The sequence below is a fragment of the Larimichthys crocea genome, chromosome XXIII (assembly GCF_000972845.2).
Source record: "Larimichthys crocea isolate SSNF chromosome XXIII, L_crocea_2.0, whole genome shotgun sequence".
NCBI classification, from domain to species: domain Eukaryota; kingdom Metazoa; phylum Chordata; class Actinopteri; family Sciaenidae; genus Larimichthys; species Larimichthys crocea.
Window position 1 is genome coordinate 8,355,055 of NC_040033.1, and position 25,276 is coordinate 8,380,330.

The 25,276-nt window shown below is 41.5% G+C and overlaps 1 protein-coding gene across 1 annotated transcript in view; it reads left to right on the plus strand.

The window, feature by feature from the left end:
- ptprn2 (protein tyrosine phosphatase receptor type N2) overlaps positions 1 to 25,276 on the plus strand; it is a 131,527-nt gene extending 106,251 nt beyond the window's left edge. Inside the window, exons 13-22 of the mRNA XM_027274139.1 lie at positions 690 to 893; positions 6,304 to 6,451; positions 7,704 to 7,777; positions 12,185 to 12,262; positions 15,258 to 15,377; positions 17,000 to 17,166; positions 19,520 to 19,573; positions 20,570 to 20,634; positions 22,681 to 22,754; positions 24,958 to 25,276. Coding sequence (XP_027129940.1) covers positions 690 to 893; positions 6,304 to 6,451; positions 7,704 to 7,777; positions 12,185 to 12,262; positions 15,258 to 15,377; positions 17,000 to 17,166; positions 19,520 to 19,573; positions 20,570 to 20,634; positions 22,681 to 22,754; positions 24,958 to 25,029 — 1,056 coding nt within the window. The 3' untranslated portion in view covers positions 25,030 to 25,276. The remainder of the gene's footprint in view (positions 1 to 689; positions 894 to 6,303; positions 6,452 to 7,703; positions 7,778 to 12,184; positions 12,263 to 15,257; positions 15,378 to 16,999; positions 17,167 to 19,519; positions 19,574 to 20,569; positions 20,635 to 22,680; positions 22,755 to 24,957) is intronic.

Consider the following 25,276-nt stretch of genomic DNA (forward strand, 5'->3'; position numbering starts at 1 on the left):
TGCCTAGTCTTCGAATTTTTGATGCCCTGTCTCTGCACTGAGGCATGATGAGAGGAGAAAAGCTGAGTCATAGGGAGAAGTGTAATCTTCATTGCAGTGGGCCTTTTAGTAAGTCTGAGAAACCTGCAAGATATCAATCAAAATATAAAATTATACTTCACAATTGTCCTAATGCATTTTTTATCTCCTTTGGTTCTCAGTGGTTATACGTTCATGGTTAAACTCCTATTTGATTGATGGATAGATTCTCCTGTTGTGTTTCTATCTTTGCAAATATAGGTTTTTGCTCGATAGACCTTGACTGTGCAGTATCAGCGTTGTGTGTAGGATCACTAAAAGATCCATTCTTAAACACTAAAAGGAAGTCGTTGTGTTGCAGCCAGGTGTGACATTATTTATTCTGTAAATCGTGTAGGGTTCCTCAGCCATGTATTTTTGACATAATTAGTATAAGCTCCATAATCCACGGGGATAAGCCATTAATCTACAGGCGAGTGAGGACAGATCAAGTCAGCCGAGATACAGGATTTTACAAGGTGCATTTACAGAACTCAGCCCCCTAACAGCAAGGATAAGCACACAACCTACATAAAACTATTGTCATGTGCATGAAAAGAAGATAAATGCAGGAAACCTTGCACAGCATTTTTGACGATCAGTGCTTCACCATTATCTCCTGTAATCCCCAGGAGCTTTGTCGCCAGCGCATGGCGATCCGGACGTCAGAGCGTGTCGAGCGGCCGGAGACCCTGCGCCACTCACGCCTCAACAGCGTCTCGTCCCAGTTCAGCGATGGCCCAGCAGCCAGCCCATCCACCCGCAGCAGCACCTCCTCCTGGTGTGAAGAGCCAGTGCCGTCCAACATGGACATCTCCACTGGTCACATGATACTGGTAAGGAACTTTATACTTTGACTTTGAGTAATGATTTGTGTGGTGGGAAAAGAAGTGTGGGAGGAATGAATGTGAATAGATGGAAATTGGTTGAGATGTGGTTTGTTGTCAGGCCCTCAGAGACTTTTTGTGGTTCTTTATCATCAGATTGTTACAACTAAACAACCACAACATGTCATGTCTCACTGACTGTGCACTTAAACTGCCAGGGCTGGTTTGGTTACTTTCAGGAAGTCCAATGCTTTTTTTTCGTAAGAACACATTAGGTCATCAATGTTTCCCAGCCGGGGCTACTTGGACCCCAACTAAAAAAATGTATATAACAACATATGGTTGAAATAGTTGAGCTGAATTCAATGAATACAGTTTAATAGCTAAACATAATGGATAAACACTGTTAGGTCAAAATAATGGATTATGGGCTGAAATCATTAGCTCAAAGTACAATAACAGATGATAGAAATAGTTAGCTCAATGTAATGGAGAAACATTTGGTTAAAATAAAGGGTAAATGATTGACATGTCTACTCCAAGTGGTGTAGTACGAATGCGTGTATTTGAATAAACCAACATAAACGTTTTCAGTTCAGTTTTTGTTGATTGTATTGTAGCAATAAACAGCTTTATATAATTAACAGCATCCATTTTAAAGTCAATTCAAATGAACACGTTCGGAACATGACGGGTGGTGTCGATGTAGGCGTAAATGAGCTCAACTGTGAGGAACAGAAATGGTTGGGAACCATAGATGTAGAGCAATTCAGTTATTTCATATGAGCATACATCATTAGTGTATGCTCTCTGTGTCTATGGATATGCTAGACCCTGAGCTGAAAACCAACAGCTTGATTTCTCTCTGTTTATCTGTTTGGATGTGTCCCTTTTTCATCACCTCATCCCCCCCTCAGAACGCTGTTATCTTTGGGTGCTTTTTATTTTTTTTCATCACTCTTCCTGCTGTTTTTCTCCCTTTTTCTTTATCTCGGCTCGCTTGTCTTCATTTTTTTTCTCCTCCAACTTTTTTTCCTCCCTTTTACTGTGTCATTTTCTCTCTTTATCATTCTGTCCTGCTTCTCTCCCCACTGTCATTTTCATCTTTTACCCCCTCCGTCTCTCTCTCTCTCTCTCTCTCTCTCTCTCTCTCTCTCTCTGCTGCAGCAGAAAATAAAGCAGACATTGTTTTGCATGATGGTAGCTGCTCAGAACTGAAATATCATTACCCATCTGATTGTCATTTGGATGTTTTAGAAATTTTGTTGGTTGGAAAAAGCTTTTGGTTGCCACAAACACACAATGTGTTGTTTTAATTCTGCACAACTTTTGCTTCATTCATTTGAGACAAGCTTGATAAAAGAGATGGATAGATGCCTTGCAGTGTTTCCATTAATGGAGAGAGCATTCATCACACTGCATGTCTAGCTTTTATATTGGGAGGCTATAATGAATGAGAGTGAATCTGAGTAATGCCTTGTATTGGTGGTAATAGATGGGTTTTGTTGCACTCGTCAAGGCTTGTTTGTGAAGCCCCCTTTGAAAACATTGACAATAGAAAAGCATTTAGCCCTGCAATAACAAAAGAGGCACTGTGAATTATTTCTAGGAGCTGTTATTATTAGCCCCGGTTTCTTCACAGCAGCAACGCAGGCATTGTAAAATAGAAAGGTAAAACACACAGGGACCTTTACTTCTCTTTCATGGCATGATTGACATGGAGATGTCCTATAGGGGTCCTTCTTTAAAATTCCACCGCCATCTCACATGAAACCATGTGTGAGATTGCCTTGTTATCACTGATCTCAGACCTATATTTCCCCATCTCTGCTCTCCTCTCCTCTCATCTCCCCTCTCTCGCTTTTTGGAGCTCACACCGTGTGGAGAAGGATGATGAATACCCAACTTTCCAAAGCATATATGCTTTTTTTTTTCTTTTTTTTTGAGGCCCGATCACCTCGCACACATGCAATTGAAGTGTAACCAGTGCGGAGGTGCAATTCCTCAAACGACCACTTGAGGCAAGGAGTCAATCTTCATAAGCCCCTACCCAACTTCAGCCTGGTACAAAAAACTGTTTTGGTCCCTATAGATAATTTCCTCATTCATGACAAATGTACCTAGTCTGAATTTTTATATAACTTACCTGTTCATATTATATTGAGGCTTAAAGTTATGCAGAATTAACAGCATAGACACTTTGATTGACAGGTAGGTGCCGTTACAGATGGTTTGTTTGAGCACCCAGGCAGCATTCAGCCCGCCTCAGGTCCACCGACTTTTAGGTTAACTGGGAGGTGGAAGAAGCCTGACTGCCAACATGGCGGTGAACGTCTCTTCAGAAACCTGTGGGTGACGTCATGCATACGCCGTCCATTCTTTATACTCAGTCAGTGGTTGTTTGCCCCCCCTCAAGACTTAAAAAGTCTTGCATAACAACGTCCAACTTTGAAATTGGATGCCTCTGTGTGCTGAGTCATCCGCCGTGTTTTCAGAGTTATGACACACCTCTGCTGTCTTACATTTTCTCTCGTCTCTTGTTTTGCCTGTTTCAGCTGCAGCATGAAGGATTATGACCTTAAAAATGGATAGCAGATGTAAGCGTGTGTTGCTCATGTGGCTTTATTTCTCTGCAGTGCATTCAGCACCATGGACAGCACAGTCCTCACGAGAATGTTAAATTAAAAAAAAACAAAAAAAAAACATTACTGTCCAGAAACACTGTCACAGTGTTGATACAGTGCTGTGTTCCCTCGGCTTAATCACCTCTCTACAGAAAACAGAAAAAAAAAAATCAATAATTATGTAGCTTTAGGCTCGTTTTCATTATGTTGAGTAGTTGTTGTTTTTGTTTTTTTGTATAAATGATGAATTATTTGTCAAAAAGCAAATAGACTGAGGCACAGGAAAATAGCCACTGACTCGTGCAACATGTTCTGCCCTCAGTGGCTTTTAATCACAATTTAAAATTTAGTTTACGAGCAATTCAGATTCCATTTAGGGCAAAACAATGTGTTCTTTTCATTTAGCCATTATTAGTCACACAAAAACATACATATTAATACATTTCTTTTCACCTCTCACCTCCTGTTTATCATAACATAAAGCTCCCTGTACAAACTGTTACCGGTATTGTTCAGTTTAATTTGACAGCGGAGCTTGACAGTAATGTGTTACCTGTTGTGTCTGGCTCCCCTGGTTGTCCCTTCATCCTGATTTCACCCGGCACCCTCTGCTGCCGAGGAGACTGCTTAGGAAGGATTAGACATTGTTTCCCTGACACCCAGGCCTCCCATCCCAACCCTCTGATTGGCAGACATAATCCCCCCATTCACTAAACCTTCGTTACCCTGTCTCTGGAATACGCCATGGGCCACTGCCTCCCCCTAGGAACGGGAGGGCTTGATAAGGGCCTGCTGGCTGCATTGCATTAAGCTCACGAAAATATGAATTTGGAATGCAATCGATTCAGGGCATCGTTTGAATAGAATGGGATGCAATTCAGAGTGGATTTATCAAGTACATGGAGATGTAATATTGGTAGGGGAGGTGGAATGCTGTCAGGCTGGCAAGCAGAGAGTACTTGTACGGGGTGACAAGAGTATAGTGGTGACAGGCTCTGTCAAGTGGCCATAATGGCATGCTGTCATTTTCCCGGGAAGACAGCGCTGTGTGTTTGCGTAGGCGATGCACAACAACACACATGCAAATATACACGTGTAGCCTGCTATCAGAAATGACATTAACTAGATCATAAAATTAAAAGCTCAAAAAAACGTGACGGTTCAAAATCTCACTGTATGTCATTGATGGGTTCAGACCACTGACAGTACAAAGAATGGACAGCGTATCCGTGACGTCACCCACAGGTTTTATGAAGAGCCGTTTTGAGTGGGGTGGCTCTGGACGCCGCAATGTTGGCAGTCCTGCCTTCGGCTAATCTAAACATCGGCATCATTGGTGAACCCGAGGCGAACAAAGCCTGAGGGCTCAATCAAGCCATCTGTAACATCTTTGAACAGGTGAGTTATATAGAAATTCAGACTCGGTACAGTTGGACATTTTACCATGGGGACTTATGGAGACTGACTCATTCTGTAGCCAGCCTCAAGTGGACGTTTGAGGAACTGCAGTTTTTGGTTTCATTTCACAAGCCATGGAGGTTGCTGCTTGGTTCAGACAGAGCACATTGTACTGTTGTTCTCTCTCATTATGCATTGAGAGTTTTCTTTTTGTTCACAGTGTCACTTTTAAGACCCGAGTGGCACCTTTGGCACAGTATCTAACAATAAACCTTGATTTCCATTGTCTGTAGGATTTGCAACATTCTTATAAGTCACCTAATATGACGTCTGAATTCATGAGCCATCAAAGGGTAATTGCCTATTATGTGTTGGACAAGCTTATTTGTGATTATCATCTAGGTAGGAATTGTATATATTCTGAAAAGGCTTGGATTTCCCTTTTGACAGACAGCAGTGAATAAGTTGGATGTAACAATGGAGTGTCACCTCTTTGCTCAGCCTACCTATGCTGCCTTTAATATGGGATAAAAACCAAGCACATCTGGGTATCACTTTCATTGTATTAGCCAGCTGATCCCTGACATCAGTTTATGAGTCTGTAATCTTCTGCCTCGCACAATAGCGGACTAAACCATTTAACCCCATTGGGAGGGGAGCCATGATACAGGAGTGAAAGCGAAACACGGCACTACGCTAAAAAAAGGTCCGTGTTGCCAGCTACAGCCTCTAAGCTCCCTAAGACTTGCCCTGGTTTGGGAGAATACACACACACACACACCCACATATACAGGCCTCTTCCCTTCCCCCTTCTCTTTTTCCATCTTTGTCTCTCTAGCGAATTCAATTTTGTCTTCTCCAAGCGACGGCTTAAATGCAGACAATCTTATCAGTGGCTGTGCAAGCAGTGAGGGACGTGATTGAAACACCCCTGAAGTATTTCCAATGCAGACAAACCTTTCAGGAGTCTTAATTGTGTGTGATTTTTCTTTTTTTTTTAATTCTCTCTCTCAGTCAAACACACATGCACATACACACAGAGACGCAAACATTAGCACACCTTCCCCACCTAGATCTTCAGCAGCCTCCTCCTCCTCCTCACCCTGTTGTTACGCTATACAGCAGCTTAGGACAATAATGCTCCATGACACCTGATCATGGCTTCAGTGGAGAGATGCTGTTGTCAAAGGTTTACTGTTTTGCTCCAGTTTATTTATTAGTTAGCTCACAGTGAAGCTATCTTAAGCAGATTCCCGTTTAATTAATCCAAATTTGCTGGAAAAGCATACACAGAATGAGTTTTTACAACCATGTTTTGAGATGAATTCAGCTGGCCTTTGCACGGTTCTGGCTTGTCGTTTGAAATGGCGGCTAAGGTGCTGTCTGTTTTCCTCTAGTCATACATGGAGGACCACTTGAAGAACAAGAACCGTCTGGAGCGTGAGTGGGAGGCCTTGTGCTCCTACCAGGCAGAGCCCAGCGTCTGCGGCGTGGGGCAAGGCGAGCAGAACTCCAAGAGGAACCGCTCAGATGCCGTGGTCGTATGTGAGTCCGCTCAGATGTCCATTCATTTTTTTTTTTTTTTCAAAATGTTTCTAGCTGTGAAAATGTTCCCACCGTTTACGAGGCTGGAGCAATGCAGCTTCATCACTGTTGTTAATGGATGCTTCAAAGAGCTACATAAACCAGTTGGGTAAACAAGCCAAAACTACTCAAGAAAAATGTGTTTACAAACATATAATCAGTCATAGTATTGTTTCTTAAACTCATTTTTCTTGAATACCAGTAAAGGCCTCATTCTGGTGGGAACATTGACTTTGAGACATCTTTTGGATAAAATTGACCAAAGGGTGTGTTATTACCTAACTCTATCATTATGTGGGGTTACAGATTGCCCTCATTTTCAACTGAGACATCCACTGTGTGGGAGCAAAGAAAGTGATATATCAGAGTTTAGAGTAGCAATAACGACTTGCAAAAAAACATTGGCCAAACTAGCATTAGATCGTGTTAGGTTTGCCAAAATGATCAGTTATTTCTCTTCTCTTGTAAAAGTATCCTGTTTGAAAATACGAACATTAAAGAATAAATCTGACCAACTATGTTTTTCTGTTGTCACCATCCACATGTCAGGTTACAATAAATAACTTTGTATTTGTAAAAAAAACTAACGAGCTTCACCTGCTAAAATCAACTAATAAAAGTCGCCTTTTTAACTAACAAAAGCCACAGTAGCTGACGAGAAACGGGACGTGTTTTTGTTTGAATCGTGCGTGAACACAAAACGACACATAGTTTGAAAAATACCTGCGAATTGTCATAGTAACAGTAACTAAGGGGGCAGGGATAAACAAACACAGTGATGTCACACCGTTCCATGCACCAATCAGGATCTAGAAACGGTTGAAATTCGAATCCGATGACAGTTGGTGGGTTGCTAGGTTACTGTCGTCCAATTCAAATGATGCTAGATCCTGATTGGTCAAATCCGATTAAGCCACACCCACACAGTCCTGATGAAGAAGCAGTTTTAACTGGATTTCAGGAGGATTTCAGGGCTCGATACTTACAGACATCTTAAGATAAAATATTTTATTCTAACATTTCTTTTTGAAGGTGGAGCGTTCACGACTTCAGAATAGTTTGTGTGCGTGTATGATGAAAGTCTGGTGAAATTGCCCTGCGGCCCTTTCAGTTTCATATTCCTACGTTGTGCTGCTCAAAATTCTGTTATTATTGTGTGGGGAAGGAAAAACAATGAAAAAGTATGTTGATGAATTATGCATCTCCATTACAGATGATCATTCCAGGATCACCTTGAAAGCGGAGAATAACCACAGCAACTCAGATTACATCAACGCAAGTCCAATAGTGAGTATTGTTTATTCATTATGCCTCTACGTTGTGGCTAATAGCCGTTGTCTCTGAAGCCTTTTTTTGTACCGGGAGCACCTGTTGTGGTCGGATTTTACTCTGAGATAAAAAGAAGTTTCAAAGGACTTGTCATTGATTAAAGTGCATTGATCTTTTTTTTCAAACTTTGTTCTCCATGCTGGGAGCCTCTGTGGATTTGGCGTGTCTTGCTGAATCACATTGCTACTTTCACTGCTTTCAAAATGGCCACCCCCATTGAGATACCCCCCTTTTTTTTCTTTCTTATTTTTGCATCTGCACTAAAAAGAATTAAACATTATTTTTTTTGACTAAACAAATGTATCCCGCCACAAATCCAGAAAGACCCAAGTGTTGGAGAGAGCTATGTTTTTTCTTTTTCCTTTTTGTATTTTTCCCCAAAACATTGCCAGTCATGATTTCCCCCGAGGCTGCTGAAAAGGGATTCCATCAAAGGCAACAGGAAACTATGCATTTCAAATACAGTGCCAAAAATTTCTGAGGAGATAGATGAGGGGGGTACACACAGCTGCACTAAAAGCCTATTAATCTTCAGAAACAAACAATGGAGACTTTTAGATGCTCTGTTTATTCCTCCATTTTCTCTAATGGCATATTCATAGAAGTTTTTAGCTAACAGTGCTGTAGTGCGACATTTGCCATCTTATAGAAAAATATTATAATAAACGTAATCAATCAGGGGGGAGAAGTTAGTTAAAAAAAACAGATTGATGCACTAGAGAAAGGGCGCAAAGGAAAGTTACTAAAGACTTTTTTGGTGCAGTTACAAAAAAAAAAAAAATCACAAACGGATGTTGAAGATGGGTGAAGTAATGGCGGATGCAGTGGTGTGTGGATGAAAGGACAGTAATTACACCACAAAAGGGACCCCTGGCTGAGCCCAGCAAAACTGTGATAATTATGTCTGTCAATGCGGCTTCTTCCTCCTCATTAGCTTCAGGGGCAGTGGCCTACGAGTAAATAATCTGTCGCTTCTTTCTGGGAATCCGGGGGTCAGAGAGGAAAAAGAGAAGGAACTCCCTGCAAAGCACAGGGTGGCATACACGCAGGGGAAGAAGCCTCGGATAATGGTTAATGCTTGACCACAAATGATGCAAGCGCTCCCAGATGTACGGCATCATTAGCGTGAGGGATGGTTTCAGAGGAATGTGCAGTGGGACGAAATGTGGGCAAAGCCTGGTTGTCTTTGTCACGTCTGGCCTTTTTTTTTTTTACAAAGTCAAATGCTTGTGTGGCTTTTTTTTCCATTTCCCACCTGTGCTCCAGGCTTTTGTTTTTTCGAACTATCTAAGATGAGTTCAAGCTTTTTTCCAAGCCCCCCTCCCCATCTTTCAAAAACACAGGATCAAGGCGCTACAGCAAGGTGTTAAAAGTTGAGACGCTTCTCCAGGAACAGATATTTTGTGCAAGCTATTTCAGTACAAGCTATTTTACTTCTAACCAAAGAGCACTTCCTTGCCTTTTTGTTGTAGTCTATCTTCTTCCCACAATGGCATGGGGAGGACAGCTGAAACGCAGGACTACTCTTTCATGTTTGCGCCTTAGTATTCATGCAGGGATGTCAACACACAGCTACAGCATGTCTGTGTCCTTGAGATTGGCTAAACAGAGTGGCAGCGCGAGCATTCGGCACCACCCTTTCATTTCTGTGGGGGAGATTATTCTTTTTTTTAACACAAACCCACGAGAGGAATTTCAACCAGGAAGGATGAAGAGCAAATTGAACAACACGGTTATACCTAATTGAAGTAGAACAGCGGGTAATGAACATAACATTTCCTGCGTGTCCTTTTGGGAAATTTCTCCAATAGAAAAGCAGTTACATTTGTAAATTTCAGCCAGCCCTTGAGTAGGTGTATTTAACATTTCAGTCAGTCATGCTTCACTTCTGCCCCCCAATGATCATTTACTACAATGCCCACAATGAATATTGACATCCTGCCTGACATCTCATAGACATTTAATACAGCTAATAGAACTATAAATCATAAATTAGCATATATAATGTCAAATCTGATCCTGATTAAGTATTTTACTGCTAAAAGCTGCAGAGAAATAATTTACAGTAGCAAGGATGATGTTTAACAGCAAAATGAACACAACAGTGTGTTTCTACTGAGCCTGACTTGACATCACCCCGAGAAAACAATTTGACATTTTTAATCCGCCATAATGAAAATAAATTACAAAGAGATAAATAATAAAGATTTTTTTATTTTATTTAAGATATTGGACTAAAGTTTGGTTTTATCAGCCGCTCAGAGCATTTAGAATTAATCCTGTTGTCGAGGTTATTAAACATGAGGAGAGAAAAGCATTATGGTAATATTAAAGCCATGAAGATATGCTCCATAATTAAGGTCTATGAGCTTGACAGATGAGTCAAAGAGAAACACAAAGAAATGAAATGAAAAACTAGATGTTCTTCTAGGCTCATGTTCGGTGTCCTTGACAAGTTGTTCTTCAGTATGGAAAGAAAAAAGAAAAACAAGTTATTAAAGAATGAAAAAGCCATTATTAAGTACGACCCTGTGGCTTACTGCTGTTTTGTTTCTTGATATAATGCTCAGAGATGTGTCCCTCCCTGAGTCCCTCTGTTACAATTAGGGGCTGTGCTGCTAAAAAAGTCTCAGTTTCTGTTGGTGGATGTCATCCTATACAAAGAAATGAGTCAATCACACCTTAATTTTTTACAAATTTACTACTGTATTTGCCTCTTTGATAGGTGTACCATAAGTAATAGACTGTTTGGGTGAGTCATCTATCATTATAATGCCAAATATACATCAAGAACGCACCGGTATGTACCCACCCGCCTCCTTTCCTGCAAAATATGTCAACATCTTTCCCCTGATGCATCTCGCACTCGAGGGTGTGCATAAAAATTCCATTCAATAAAATGTGATCATTGATTTCACGGAGGGGGGCGACCCCAGCCAACACCTCCTCAATCAAGTCTCAATCACATCCCTCAAATCAAGTCCCCCATGTCATTATGTCCCGCCTCAGCATTCAGCTCACTCACATCAGCCGCCTGCAGGCTTTAAAGTCCCACCACAATATCATGTTTCATGCGGAAACACGTCAAAGCATGACAGAAATTGAGATCTGTAAGGCATTTCACGAGGCCTTTGAGGACATTGTAGAGACAATTGTACACAACTTACGTAAAGTGAGAACATTCCTGAATGATAAGATAATGAATGGTTAACTCAGGTTATTGAAGGTAATAAGAATTAAAGCGTTGGGTTTGAATATTTAAAGGGTTGGAAGTTAGATTTCAAGCTTTATCGGCTTTCAGGCTACACACAGAAAATCTATAAAACATTCAAATATCTTCTGTAATATACAACAAATATATAAAAGGGGCAACATTAAAAGACATCGCTGAAAGTATATGGACATCAAAATCTTGGCAGTCCTGCCTCTTCGCCTTCCAGCTAATCTAAATATCGGCAGATATTCCAAGATGTCGATCGTGAGGTGGGCTGAATGGGCTGGGTGATCTGTAACGGCACCTACCTGTCAATCAAAGTGCCGACACTGTTAATTATGCGTAACTTTAACACTATAATTTGAACTGATGGGTTATGTCAAAATTCAGCCTCAGTACAGTTGTCATGAACGGGGAAATTAGTTTGTACCAGGCTGTAAACATGTTTATTTCTGCTGTGAAGTTGGACATTTCAACATGGGGACTTACTCGGTAGCCAGCCTCAAGTGGACGTTTGAGGAACTACGACTCCACATTGGCCTAATTTCAAAGCCACAGAGGTTGCCGCTTGATATATACACATAAAAGATATGTGCATTATGTTAAACTTTAGGCAAGGGTGCAGAGTTTTCCACTATCGAATGGCTGCAGTATTTATTTGAGAAGACATTCATCTTTCTCTTTGTATAGAATATTGATGGATATGAGTTTGCCTGAGGTTCCTGTGTGCTTAATTTTCCACTGGATCGACCGCAAAGTTCTTCTTCAAGTCTTTTGATCTTCAACCCTTTGTCACTAAAATAAGTTCAACTTACAGGCAAACAAAAGCACATCACTTCAAATATCTGTTGCTTATCTTGTGCAGCACTGTGTGATGTTCACAGTTCACCAATAGGAGTGTGTGGTTTTGTTCATATGCTAATTTAGTGGAAAAAAAAATAGATCTTGTGGACAGAAGGGAAGTGACAAAGAGCAGAGCGAGGCTGAATCAATGAATGAAAAAAAAAAGAAGAGCAGAGGCAAATGTTTTCTGCTCCCATTCCTCCATCCAGATGGAGGCTTTGATGGAAGACTTTTTCATACCCAGACTGTGTTTTCATCCAACAGTCTCCGCCCAAACACTGTGTCACACTCTGTTCTCTCTCTCCCAGATGGACCATGACCCTCGCAACCCGACTTACATCTCCTCGCAGGGCCCACTTCCATCCACCGTGGCGGACTTCTGGCAGGTAATACTCATCTTTATTCTCTGTAGTCTTTCATCTCTTACTGTTTTCTTTCCACCATGACGACGGTTTGGAAGAAACACAACAGAGCTGACCCAATGGTTTTCAGTGATTTACTTATTCCTGTGTGATTCTGAGCTCTTCTTCTTGGTCTAAGAGTGTCTAGATTTCTTTTGTGTTCAAGCAACGGCTGAATTTCTCAAAGTGGGATCAGTTAGCCTGAATTTATGCCTCTTGTAGACTCGTATCATCACATTCAAGTTACAGAGCCAAGCACTACATTGTCCTAAAAATATCCATGTTGGAAAACAGAGAAGGTCATTACACTTATCACTGTTCTGAGAGTATTTTTCAGACTCTTCTTGTCATCTGTATGAAAGAAAATACTCCATCTGCTGCATGAAAAAAAACGTTTTTAACCCCTTTTCTTAAAACTGTATTTTGTAATCCAGGCAATCGGAAACAAGAATCATTGCTGCGATATTTGTCAAAAAGGCGCTCATCCTTCTCTGAGTCATGAGCACACATACATGATACACATATCTTTCAGATTCAGACTCACTCGCATTTTTTAAGGATAATAACTACAATGTCCACCCCAAATAAATTTGCATAAATCTGTTGGGAAATCATAAAAGACACCCCCTGTACCACCAGAACTTGCCTGATAATCATCAAGCTTTTAAGTTTTCTTCAGTATCAAAGTAATCCAAGAATAGTTGTAGGTACATCCATGTGTACATTGTAAACAGGAACTACTACTACGAGCCAATTTGGCATATTTCTAATGGTCACCATTCGCCAAAATGTAATGCCCACAGCTAACTCACAGAATCCATAACAACATTATACTGCCTGTTTTTGTGTATCCCACAAATCATTGAACTGTAGTTCCAAAACTTAAAGCCCGATTACGCCTCAAATAAAGGTATAAGACAAAGTATAAATGTATATTTTTATATGATTAAATGCATGAGAAGAACAAACTGGGAATTGTTCTGCTTTTACTCATCAATAAAACACTGTCTCTAGCTGAATATGTACCGTGTACATAGTAGTCTAGTTATGCACACCCTCAGGAAGTGTAATATTATATGTAATAATGCTGATGTGTGCTCATATTTGCATTTTTCTTCATGCCATTTGCATTCCCTCACACGTCATAAATGTCATACGAACCTGCCATTAATCACTGGATATGGGCTATTGTTTAACGTGTCGTCTTGTGTGGAGGTATGCCTTAAATGATGCATGGTTGCCAAGTGGCGTTCTCATGTGTTAATAGGACAGCACTGTAGTAATTAGTGGGCCCATCACCTCCATATGGTGAAGTAACTCTGCTAGCCGTGACCAGGATGTAAAAGTGTGAAGCATAAATCCTGGCAGACCAGCTGGCCCTGCACTCTGCACCCTGCATCATGTAGTGAACGGATACTCATTTCGAATCATTATGATAGTGCTGACTTTGTGTTAGGACAGACGCTGGCACTCGTTCATGACCGGGGGAAGGGCGGTAACACAAATTTTGAGACTAGTCTTCTTTGTTTTTTAATCTAAAAGCCAAAAACCAAACCTGCTCACAAGCTCTGTCCTCACTTGGTGTCCGAAACAATTTACAAAAAAAGTACCCATTATCTAAAAAGTCTACCTTAATTGTCTATATCAGCTCAAACAGGAATGAAAGGAGCCCTGTTTCCTGTATTTAATTTGTAAATTTGAAAGTGCCTCAAATGAAACAGTTGATAATTATCTCTTAGTCAGTTTGGTTATTTGTTTGTTTGTCTGCCAATTTTCTTCTGTGCCAGGTGAATAAATGCATATCCATTATCTGATAAAATGGGCTATTTAGCCATGAACTCAACTCTAAATCTTTCCCAATTAAGCAGAAAAATAATGGAAAATTAGGCACAGATTGACTGACACAATGAACATGAGTTCTGTGTCCTGGAATAAGAAGTAGCCATTCATTATTCAGTATGGTTAACCTCGGATTGTGGCAGGAGGAAGGAGAAAAAAAAAAAACTCTTTCCCCCCATTAAAAGTAAACAAACAGAGGAAACACTGCCACTCTCATGCAAATGGACCGTGCAGGAGGCAAATCTTTTTTGCTCTGTCCTATCTAATCCACACCAGCCCCAGGCAGAGCTCTGAAAGGCGGCTCTGCTCTAATCCTCCACTCCTCATTCCTCCATCCCTTCATCCTTCACTCCTCCATCCGTCTCCCCTCCCTCTCGCCTATTACCTTAGCTCTGGTGGGCCTTTGCTTTCCTGCTCACTTCACCTCAGAATTAAAAAAAGTCAGAGTTCACAGAGCGGCAACTTCGGTCATTTTCAGGCCACCGTCTATCCAAACCTCTTTTACTGGAGCTGGAGATGGAAAATAAGGATGCACTTCCTCCCCACTACTGACAAATATTTGCCAAATCTTACAAGACTAAATGGACAATATTCCGTCACATTATCACCTTCCCTAATCTCATCACATCTTGGTGCAGTTGGCACAGTTGCCGTGTAATGTGTCCACTGGGTTGGATCACAGAAGCTTGTGATTAGTGTATAGTCAAGGCCGTTGTGTTTTTATAGCAATCATAAAAGCCACGTTTCCTCCTCATTTTCCTAATGGCTGCTGTGGGCCTGTATTATTATTTTTTTCCTCCCAAGGACACATTAGCTGGTGATAAGATGAAATGGAGCAGCAGCTCTGTAGATGTTGTGATCCCACTCAGACGTCTGAGAGAGGGCGACGTGTGACGCGCCCTCCTGCTGCTCCGCCCCAAACATTTATCATTTGTCCCACACGGAGAGGTGACATTTATTCACACTTCCTTGACCAAGATTAAGAAATCAATTTCACTCTAATACAAGGCTGCCGTGTGATGCTTAATGTGCAATATGCTGCTCCCGGTGGCACAGATCAGCTACATATCAGTGTAACGTCACAAAGATGAGTAGGAAAGTTGTTGGAGGGGGTGTGTGACGTCTTTTCTCTGGTGTGTAGATGGTTTGGGAGAGCGGCTGCGTCGTCATCGTCATGTTGACCCCGCTTTCTGAAAACGGGGTGAAGCAGTGTCATCACTACTGGCCCGACGAAGGATCTGACGTCTACCACATCTACGAGGTATGAAAGCCGTAAAGTTTAAAGAATCCATTCATCCAAATTATAAAACACGTACTTTCTCCTTTTAGTGGTGTCTAACCATCTAGTTCGTTTTGGTTTTATGTACTGAGGTTATGAGATTTCTGTCTCCACCCTAATACAATGAAGATGAATTGAATTTTATTGGTGGTGCTCAATGAAAAATTCAACAGCAACAAGTCTCAGTCTCTCCCAGCAAGAATGTCTGTAATTTACTGACTTCACTGTGAGCAGCTTTCAGCAGGAAGGCTTTCTACCAAATAAAATAGTCCCTATGAAAGCTGCTGAGTAACAAAGGACACTGTTTTTCAAATGTAACTTTTACTGACTTTGGGCTCCACTGCTAATTTAATTAATGAGGAATTACAAACTCAAACTTTTAATTATTTTCATAGCACCTTTTATGCAAATATGCAAAAAACAGAAATAGATAACAATGAACTGAATCTAGCATAACAGATAATACATAAACAATGTTTGGCCGTACAATTATAAAATGTATAAAAAGCCAATAAGAAGAGAAAAGTTTAATTGCATGGAAGAGGACCCGCTCTCACTGTAGATATAAAGGGCTCATTTTCAGACAACAAAAAAACAATGAATCATATTTTCAGGCGATTATACACTAATTAGAACATACTAATATGTATGAATATTATTTTGCATTCCTGCAAAGAAATACTCCTAAATCTTACACACTGGACCAGATTGTTGCAGAGATGGGGCCATAGTGACTAAAGGTGAACTCTCTGTGTGTTCTTGGTACAACTAGCAGTCCAGCTGCCAAGTATCTGAGGGATTCGCCAAATACATATCTGAAAGATAATAAGGGTCTTAAAATCAATCTTAAAACTAATAGGCAACCAATGCAAAGACCGTAAAATTGGATATGTATATATATATATGCTCTCTGTCTGGTCTTCATAAGTGCTTGGCCTGCAGAGTTCTGGATAAGTTGTAGAGTTTTTTAATTTAAGAGAACGATCTGTAAATACTCTTCAAACTAGTCCATTATTCTCATGTAGTATTAGAGCTGGCCTTCCTAGTTTACACCAGCCAATCAGGTTTTAGAGTCTAGACTAAGGGATCTGCCACAAATCGTACATTTAGGAAGATTATTACTAACCTCGACAGTGTCACACCTGAACAAGGTAGAATTCATGGCTTCGCTGTTGTGTTTGATTACAGGTGTACCTAATAATGGCACTGAACGTGTATTAATCTCTTAAACTGCTCACAGCAACAATTCAGCTCTTTGTTCCAGGCTCCAGAATAAAGACACTCATAACGAACACATTATTCTTGCATTCTTTGGTATCTAACGTAATTACACCTCATTTCAACGCACAAACTTTGTTATGAAGAGTACAAATTCCCCAAAAGAACATTTTGTATCTTTGATTACCGCGTGTCGTTTCTCTAAACAAATGAACTAATTTAATGACAACATGTACACATAATCATATGTCTTAAACACTAACACTCCACACAGTTTGTTTATGAATAAAAAATACTTGTGTGTCTGAGAACTGGATGAAACTAAAACATAAAGTTAGTTCATTCTCATGGCTAGATACGACAGAGTCTTTTTTTTGTATCTTCAGGTCAACCTGGTGTCAGAGCACATCTGGTGTGAGGACTTCCTGGTGCGCAGCTTCTACCTGAAGAACCTGCAGACCAACGAGACACGCACCGTCACCCAGTTCCACTTCCTGTCCTGGATGGACCGCGGGATCCCCAACTCGGCCAGGACCCTTTTAGACTTCCGCAGGTAGAGTGAAGGATCCCGCAGGTTTGGGTTGGAGCTCAGCTCAGCTGATTTCAGACAGATTTTTCCACCTTTACAGCTGGCCTTTATCCTCAGCTTGTTCTTAATCATCCTCCCTGATATCCTGTATTCTGTCAGCGCCTCTCTGGTCCGTCTCCCTTTTGCCCCCTCTGCCTTTTGGTGTCCTAGAGAACGGTTGTTCTAATAAGGACTGTGTTTCTGTACTATCCCTTTCATCCTGGGCCTATTTCCCTTACCTCCCTCCAGCACATGTGATGCAGCAAATTAACAGCCCCGCACTGCCTGGCTTGGCTTGGGAAGAAAAGAGAGAGAGAGAGAAAACACCTAATTCAAACACCCAATTAAATGAGAGCTGTCTCACTAAAAACACGGGAGAGTGGGAAAGCTAGTGACTGAATAACCTCACTCTGTTCTCCATATAATGTGTTCTGGCAGAAGAGCAGCAATAGCTCCTCAGGGAGAACCCAGAGGGATAGGAAAAGCCCTCCAAATGAGAATAGATGCATCTGATTTGTGGATGGAAGTCTGTCCCTCTGGTTTGTAATGCAGATGAGAGAGAGAGAGAGAGAGAGAGAGAGGATGTGCAGTGATATCATGTCATCCTTTCCTGACAGAGTTGCTGCTGTTTTCTTTCTAATTAACCCGGGCGTAGCTCGCAGACAGTTCTGTTTATTTATGATATTGGTGTGCAGGTTTGAGATGTGTTTTGATTACATACATAAGTTTTCCTTTTTTTTTTTTTGCTGTTGAGACGACTAGATCGCCTTGATCTAACTCCATTAATGCTGCTGTAGGTTATTGGGAATCTAAAGCGGCTCTCTCTCTGATTATGTGATTCATGAAGTCCACGTGATGTACTGCACGCTCACAGTTTTCACGGTTTCGGCCAACTCGGTATTTTGCGGTTGCCAGTGTCATTTTTGTGATGTTGCAGCTAGTAATATGAGCCCAGTTGCATAGTCACAAAAGTGATCATTGGAAACTGTGTCTCCTCAGCCAGGCCTGTGCACAAACTGTCTTTCTCTCCTCACTCCTGACTCTCTGTCTCCCCTCTCCTCCTCTCACTGCTCCTTCCTCTGGCTTGCATGGGATCTCAGTGTGCTCTTTAACCGAGGAAATACTCAGATTTTTTTTTATTTTTTATTATATGTTCACTTAATTCATGCAAAATACACAAAAATATCAAAAAGAAACCAATTCTCCTTCAAAATCAGCAGTGGCTTACTTTAAATATAAGCAGTTTTATCACATTTTCATATTATCTATGCGCATTGCATGTGTTGAAATAATGAAACTGAGCTTTCGGTCACTATAGACCTACATCGTGGCAAAAAAAAAAAACCAAACCTCAAAGCTCACGCTGACATCAAATAGAGCACACCTTTGCTTTGAAGTGCAAGCACACGTAGGAAATGCAGTTCACAGTTGTAGTTCTTAGGATCCAAATACAGAAGAGACTCACAAATACAACATACAAAGTACAAACAACACAGAAGTGGAAATGGAAGTGATATATGGGAAGAAAATATTGCACAAGCTGGCATCATTCAATCTAAAATATTTATAGAAACATGATATATTTAGTATATTTAGCCACAACACCGCAGTAAGAAGACGTTATAGTATATCACAGTGTGTCCATGCAGTGTGCTTTATGTAGATTTATAATGAATATTTTGAAAAAGTAACACTAGACAGACGAGCTAAACGACAGGCATGATGAAATATTCAGACATTTATTTTTCGTGTTGTCGCTGAAAAAGGTGAAAAACCGAGGAAATGGAAAGACGCGGAAAGCTTTCTCTCTCTCTCTCTCTCTCTCTCTCTCTCTCTCTCTCTCTCTCTCGGTGTAGTGTAGTTTCCATGGCAACAGCGGGGTGTGAAAAGGCTTGTTGGCCTTCACCGCGCCCGTGGTGTATAACATTCATAATTGGCCGGGGTTAATGCGTCGGCGGTCCGCAATCACAACATCACACCGCCGCATCCATCAAACCCCGCATGTCACAATAACGCTGTTTGAAATGATGCTCAGTTTATTTAAGGTGCGGCGACACACACACACACGCACACACACACACACACGCACAGATGCATTTCTTTCCTCTGCGCTCGAATTATGAAATGATTGATTGACAGGAGGGTGCATATCTCCGTGTTCCTTTGATTATTGTTGTCGTTAATTTCATCCTGACCACGGCGCAGGAGTGTTTAATTAACACCGTTATTATTCAGCAGAAATCAGTGATGTGTGATTTTTGTGCATTTGAGGCGACTTGTCGTCAAACTCGCAATAACATCCAATTTTCTCTTCTTCTTTTTTTTTTTCTTATTGCAGAAAGGTTAACAAGTGCTACCGGGGTCGATCTTGCCCGATAATCGTTCACTGCAGGCAAGTATAACTGTTTGAACCTCTTGACAGTGGCTGACCCTCGCTGAATTGGGATAGCGATTGTCTATTGGAGGGGAGAGGCTGTTTATTTTAAACCCGTTCAGTCCATTTACTCTATCTGGGTCCGCTGGAGCTGCTGTTTATTCCACTGTGTCTGTGTCTTTATGGAAATGGTGTGGCGAAAAAAGACACTTCCATTTCCCATTTGGTTGAGTTAGTTAACTGGCCTTGATTGGTTTGTATTAAACACCAGGTATCTGTCTGACCACTTTTAATAGTCACATCCTGTTAAGTCATGCGTGGGGCCAGGCAGCCCGCTCTCCCTCTGAGGGTGCTGTATGGACTGAGTGTCTAGCAGTGGATTAATGAAGCAGTGGTGCTCAGGCCTGCTCTCCTGTTTTATTGGCCTTGCCTTTATTAGAGAGATGTGCACGCCTTGTTTGCAATTAACATGCAGAGCCGTTGAATGGCCGGCGGGCACAAAGGGAGGCTTTTCATAAGACTATCTCTGGAGTAATGGAAAAGCAAGGCTCTCCAAAAGCTGTTCTCGAACCGCCCCTGGCCTCTCAACCTCTCCTCTGCTCCTGAGGTGCATTCATTTAAAAGCCTTTGTCCCCAGTGTGCCTCAGAAACCATTCCCCTCTCCCCAATAGCCGAGCAAGTCTCAAGACCACACATGCACTCGTGTGCAAAGGTTTAACGTTTATTGGATCGTCACATATTGAGATCTGTTCAGGTGTTTTTCTGAGAATATTAAAAGATTATTTTTGCCATTTGCTTTTTTATCCTTTTCTGTTAAAGTCAGGTCTTAAGCAGACGGAGCAGCGTGTGTCTGTATGCATAGACTAATTTGTGTTTAAATATACTCCACAGTGTCTCAGCAGATGCAGATGTAAATGAGCAATTTGTTTCCTTATAAGAGAAACACTCTGAGATTAAAGCATCACTCTGCCACCTTAATGATCTCCATCTCTCTCTCTCTCTGACTCTCTGCAGTGATGGAGCTGGCAGGAGTGGGACTTACATTCTGATTGACATGGTCCTCAATAGGATGGCTAAAGGTAACGATCAATGCCTTCCCTTTCACTCTTTCTGCTTGCGTTCAAGTGTTGCCCTGGCAACGCTAAAGCCTCTCATTTTCCACAGAGGGTCTTGGGGATGCATTAGAGGGTGACTTTTTCTGAGGCCTGGAGAGAGGCAGCGAAGACACGAGAGGGAGCTGGAAAAGAGTGGAGAGAGTGGAACAAAGAGAAAACAGACAGAGAGAGAGAGAGAGGGGAGGAAAATGAAAAAGAAAACCTGCTCCCACATTAGTAATTATCTATTTAAGCTACCGTCACGCCATATTGACCTGCAAGCACAACGGCAACATGAATTTAGACAGCGCATGCATGGAAATGAAATGTTTAAAGGCGAAATACATTAAAAATCAGAATTTGGAAATGTTGCTCCAGTGGTTTGAATCAATATTTAATATTTAATGGGAACAATGCGCTTATATTATTTCATTATTGGATTATTCTTTACAATCCATAGTTTGCTTTTTTGCTGCTCACCCTTCTTCTGTTTTTCCTATTTTACACAAAAATAAGCTAAAGTGCCCGACTGTCCAGTTACTTTCACGTTATTTTCTGCAGTATTGGCTCCTAGTTTGCATCTTATGATTAAAAAAATAAAACACACACATTAAAGGAACACAATAAGCACAAAATGATAACAAATCAGAGCATCATGGACGTCTGCTGGAGAAAGTATTATCCTCAAATCGAGTTAAGTCAACCTGAGGATGTGGGTGTGTTATTACATGTTCAGGATTAGTTTGTGACGAGGCACAAACTCTTATTTTTTAGCCGAATCTCAAAGCAGGAGTTGTAGATGTGGAGTTCAGATGAATAAACTGGTTTTTCTGTGAGCTGGTTACCCCGCACAAAAGTTCTCCAAGAACACATTTGGACGTGGATATCTATTGTTGCAGAAGAGCTAGGTTCTTCCAAAGGCAGCTTTACGTCACCTTTAAGCCCTCCATAGCTCGGCTCTGACCTCTGCCCTCCGCCCTTTGACCCCCGCCCTTTACCCTCACTCTCCCTTGCATGCCCTCTTCCTCCTCCTCCTCCTCCTCCGATCCCAGCCCCATCCGAGCGGGTTAGGAGGACGCTTTCGTCTGCTGCAGCTCCTTTACTGTCTGTAAAACAGTAATAAGACTGACCCGTACTGATGGAGTTCATGCGGTTCAGTCACGAATGCAGCGTTGTCCGCGGTGATGAAAGGTGCCACCCGGTCTCTTTTTAACCTTTTGTTTCCTGCTGCAGAATCGAAACGTATAAAATGAACATAATCTCACTCTCCAAAGGTTTTTTTTCTTTGGTCGGAGAGCCTCTCTTCAGACTTACTTTGGAATCCAGCTCTTCTGAAACATGAAAGTCTTGTCGGAGCACTGGAGTACTTTGAGTAGTCCAGCTGCATTAAATCCTTTTTCACTCACTCTCTCACCCACACACTTACATACATTTCCACTCTCGCTCCATCTCTTTCTCTCTGTCTCATTTTCAAAAAGAAAAATCTCGAGAGTTCGAGGGGCTCCCTCGTGGTTTTTCTCCCTCTCTGTCTCCGTCTATTCTCTCAAATGAGCTCCAGTGTGCTGCTTGAAAGATTTCCAGATTAACACGACGCACCTTTCGAAAGCCAGAACTGACTCAACTCAACAGCAGCTGATCAGTGCTGAAGGCGAGCAACTGTTGCATAGGTTAATCATCAGTATGGCTCCTGCAAAGGCTGTAAATCATTTTAATCAGAGTTTGTTACATACAAAGATATTGTTGCCTCTTAGCGGACTTGATAGCTGGACATAATCTAAACCAATGTTTCAACAAGATCCTCACAGAAAAGCATTTTTTGAACGCATTATTTCCCAGACCCCCAAAAATATCCTTTTGCATATTTTATCGAGAAACAGTCTGTGGCTCTCGTCCAAGTCTTTCGAGGGATGAATGTAATAATTTTCAATCGCTGTGCTGTTCCAAAGGGAGCCCAGTATAAAGAGAGATTGACAGATGTGAGCTGGATTACTCCGCTGCTTTGAACTCAGTCCAATTTTCGGTCTGTTGCAGGTGCTAAAGAGATTGATATTGCCGCTACCCTGGAGCACTTGAGAGACCAGAGAGCTGGCATGGTCCAGACAAAGGTAAGGTCCCCGGCTTTGAGTTAGAGAGGTGGGGGAGACGGGAGGAGGGGGCTGAGGGGGGGAGGGAGGAGGGAAGGGATGGAGAAAGGAGGGGTTGCAGTTATTCAAATAGACGATTGTCTACTTCATGTGCACAGGATCGGGGAAAATGATGTGGTAATTGATAACTGCTGCAGGATTAGAAAAACATTGTCTTGGAAGATAATAACTCACTGTTCCACATTCATCACAAAACACAGGACCAAGTCTATATATATTATTATATATATATATATATATATATATATTATATATATATATATATATATATATTATTTCTATATATATGATATGTATAAGATATAACATATACAGCAGCATATACGTCAAGATTATAAGATTTTCGCTTCATTTCTATCACTTAAATGAATATTATTTTATTATTTTATTAATCCTAGACTGTTAAATCTTCAGTTTTTATCTATTAAATGCCCATCCCTGTTTCTCAGAGCATGTCATCGTGTCTTAGCATGCCTTATTTTATCTGACCAGCAGTCCAAAATCAAAATACATTCAGTTGATAACGATATCTGACATGAAAAAAGCTGCAGATCCTCACATCTGAGAGGCTAAAACGAGCTAATGTTGGTTTATTTGCTTGAAAAATGACAGAAACTATTAATCAGATATCACAAATGTTGCCTGACATTGCATTGTCTGGCTTTTTTATATGTACACTGTCCAGTGCTGTAGATTTCATACAGCTCTTTAGTCTCACAGCAGGTCGTTCACCTCACAACATTTTTGGAAATGTTTCAGGGCGTGTACAAAGCGTTTCCTCTCATCCACTAATGCCAGGTTGGGTGTTTTGTTTCTGCATCGTAACTGGAAGGAATAATAATAATAATAATAATAATAACAATAATAATAAACATCATGCTGCAGCAGTGGGTGATAATATTTATGGACGCTGCTTGCTAACAGACTCCAGTGTTTCGTAGATGGTTCATTAAGGCTGCTCTTACAGCCCTGCTCTGTTCGCCGCAGAAAAGCTTTTCAAGCACTCTCTGTTTCTTTTCTGACACGTCTAAGTGAAATTATATTGGAATATTGTTGATTCCACTTTGTGGCTTCATGCTGAGTCTACACAGAAATTAGATTGTAATGAGGTATGAAATTTGGAGCTAGGTTTCAAGGATTGGACAACCAATTATCTTTTTTTTTTTTTTTTTTTTTTTTACCTCTATCCTGATGTTGCCACTTTATTTTTTTGAATTTTTGAAAGAGCTCGCAATAAAAGTAAAAAACAACAACAACAGAGCGTTTATTTCCCTTCTTCTTCTGCTTATTCCTTTTGACAGACATCAACGTGAAGTAATTACAGCATGTGTGTTCATTTTTTCTTCCTCTCTAACCATCCGTCTCTGATCCGTCGAGCAGAGATTGATCTCCCCCCAGTGGCGTAAGCGTGAACCGCACGGCGAAGCTGCACACAATGCTGTGTCTATTTTTTTTTTTTTTAAACAGCAGAACTTTAAACTCAACTTGGGATTTAGATAGAGGCGCAAATAACTGCGGTCTAGAAATAGCTGGATGTACCGACATGTTTTCTGGCTCTATCACAACATCAGAACACGTAAAAATAGAAAACCTAATCACTCCACATAATCTCCACTGAGAAGCCAACGGCACGGCCACCGGTGACTCCTCCGTATTGATTTAGCCTATCCTCGGGCCAGACTATGGCAGGCTATGTGTTGACACATCTAAAGACTGCACCCTCCAAACTCCTACGTACTTTTTCTCTGTGAGAGGACCCCGTGGCCTGCAGCCTGGGGAGAGGAGAGGAATATAAAAACAACAGGTCCATCGGGCAAACATCAATCAGCCCCTTTTGTGCTCCTCTGGGAAAAGTCGGATTCACAAACAAACACACACACACACACACACACACACAGATGGGAGCTTTACTCAAAAGCTTTATTTTAAGACACACCTGGCCGGATCGATGGCGGTGCCCGGGTGTGCGTGCACTCCCAAGTTGAAAGCTCACAGAGTGGTTCACCTTCACCTCAAATCTGTGGCCAAACACACATGTAGGAGAGAGGAGGCAGCAGCTGTCAATCATTCTTAAATGGCATTCCTGAGCTGTTACACTTGTACACACACTTAAACTTCTTCTTCCCTTCCTCCTCCTCCTCCTTCTCCTCCTCCTCCTCCTCAGGAGCAGTTTGAGTTTGCGCTGACAGCCGTGGCAGAGGAGGTGAACGCCATCCTGAAAGCGCTTCCTCAGTGAAGGCATCGCATCCCCCCCCCCCACCACCACCACCACCACCTTCTTCTCGCTCGCCGAGCACCGGTTTCCTCAGCCCACTCAAGACTGACATCTCTCTCTGCCCTTCCTTCTCCTCGCTCTGTTTCTCTCTCTTCTGTCTCTGCCTCCTCTTCACCTCTATATATACTGTATACTTATGAATGTCGTGCCAGGTATCTCACCTGGATCCATATTCGCAAAGATTTTGCCTCAGAGTACGACTGTTGAT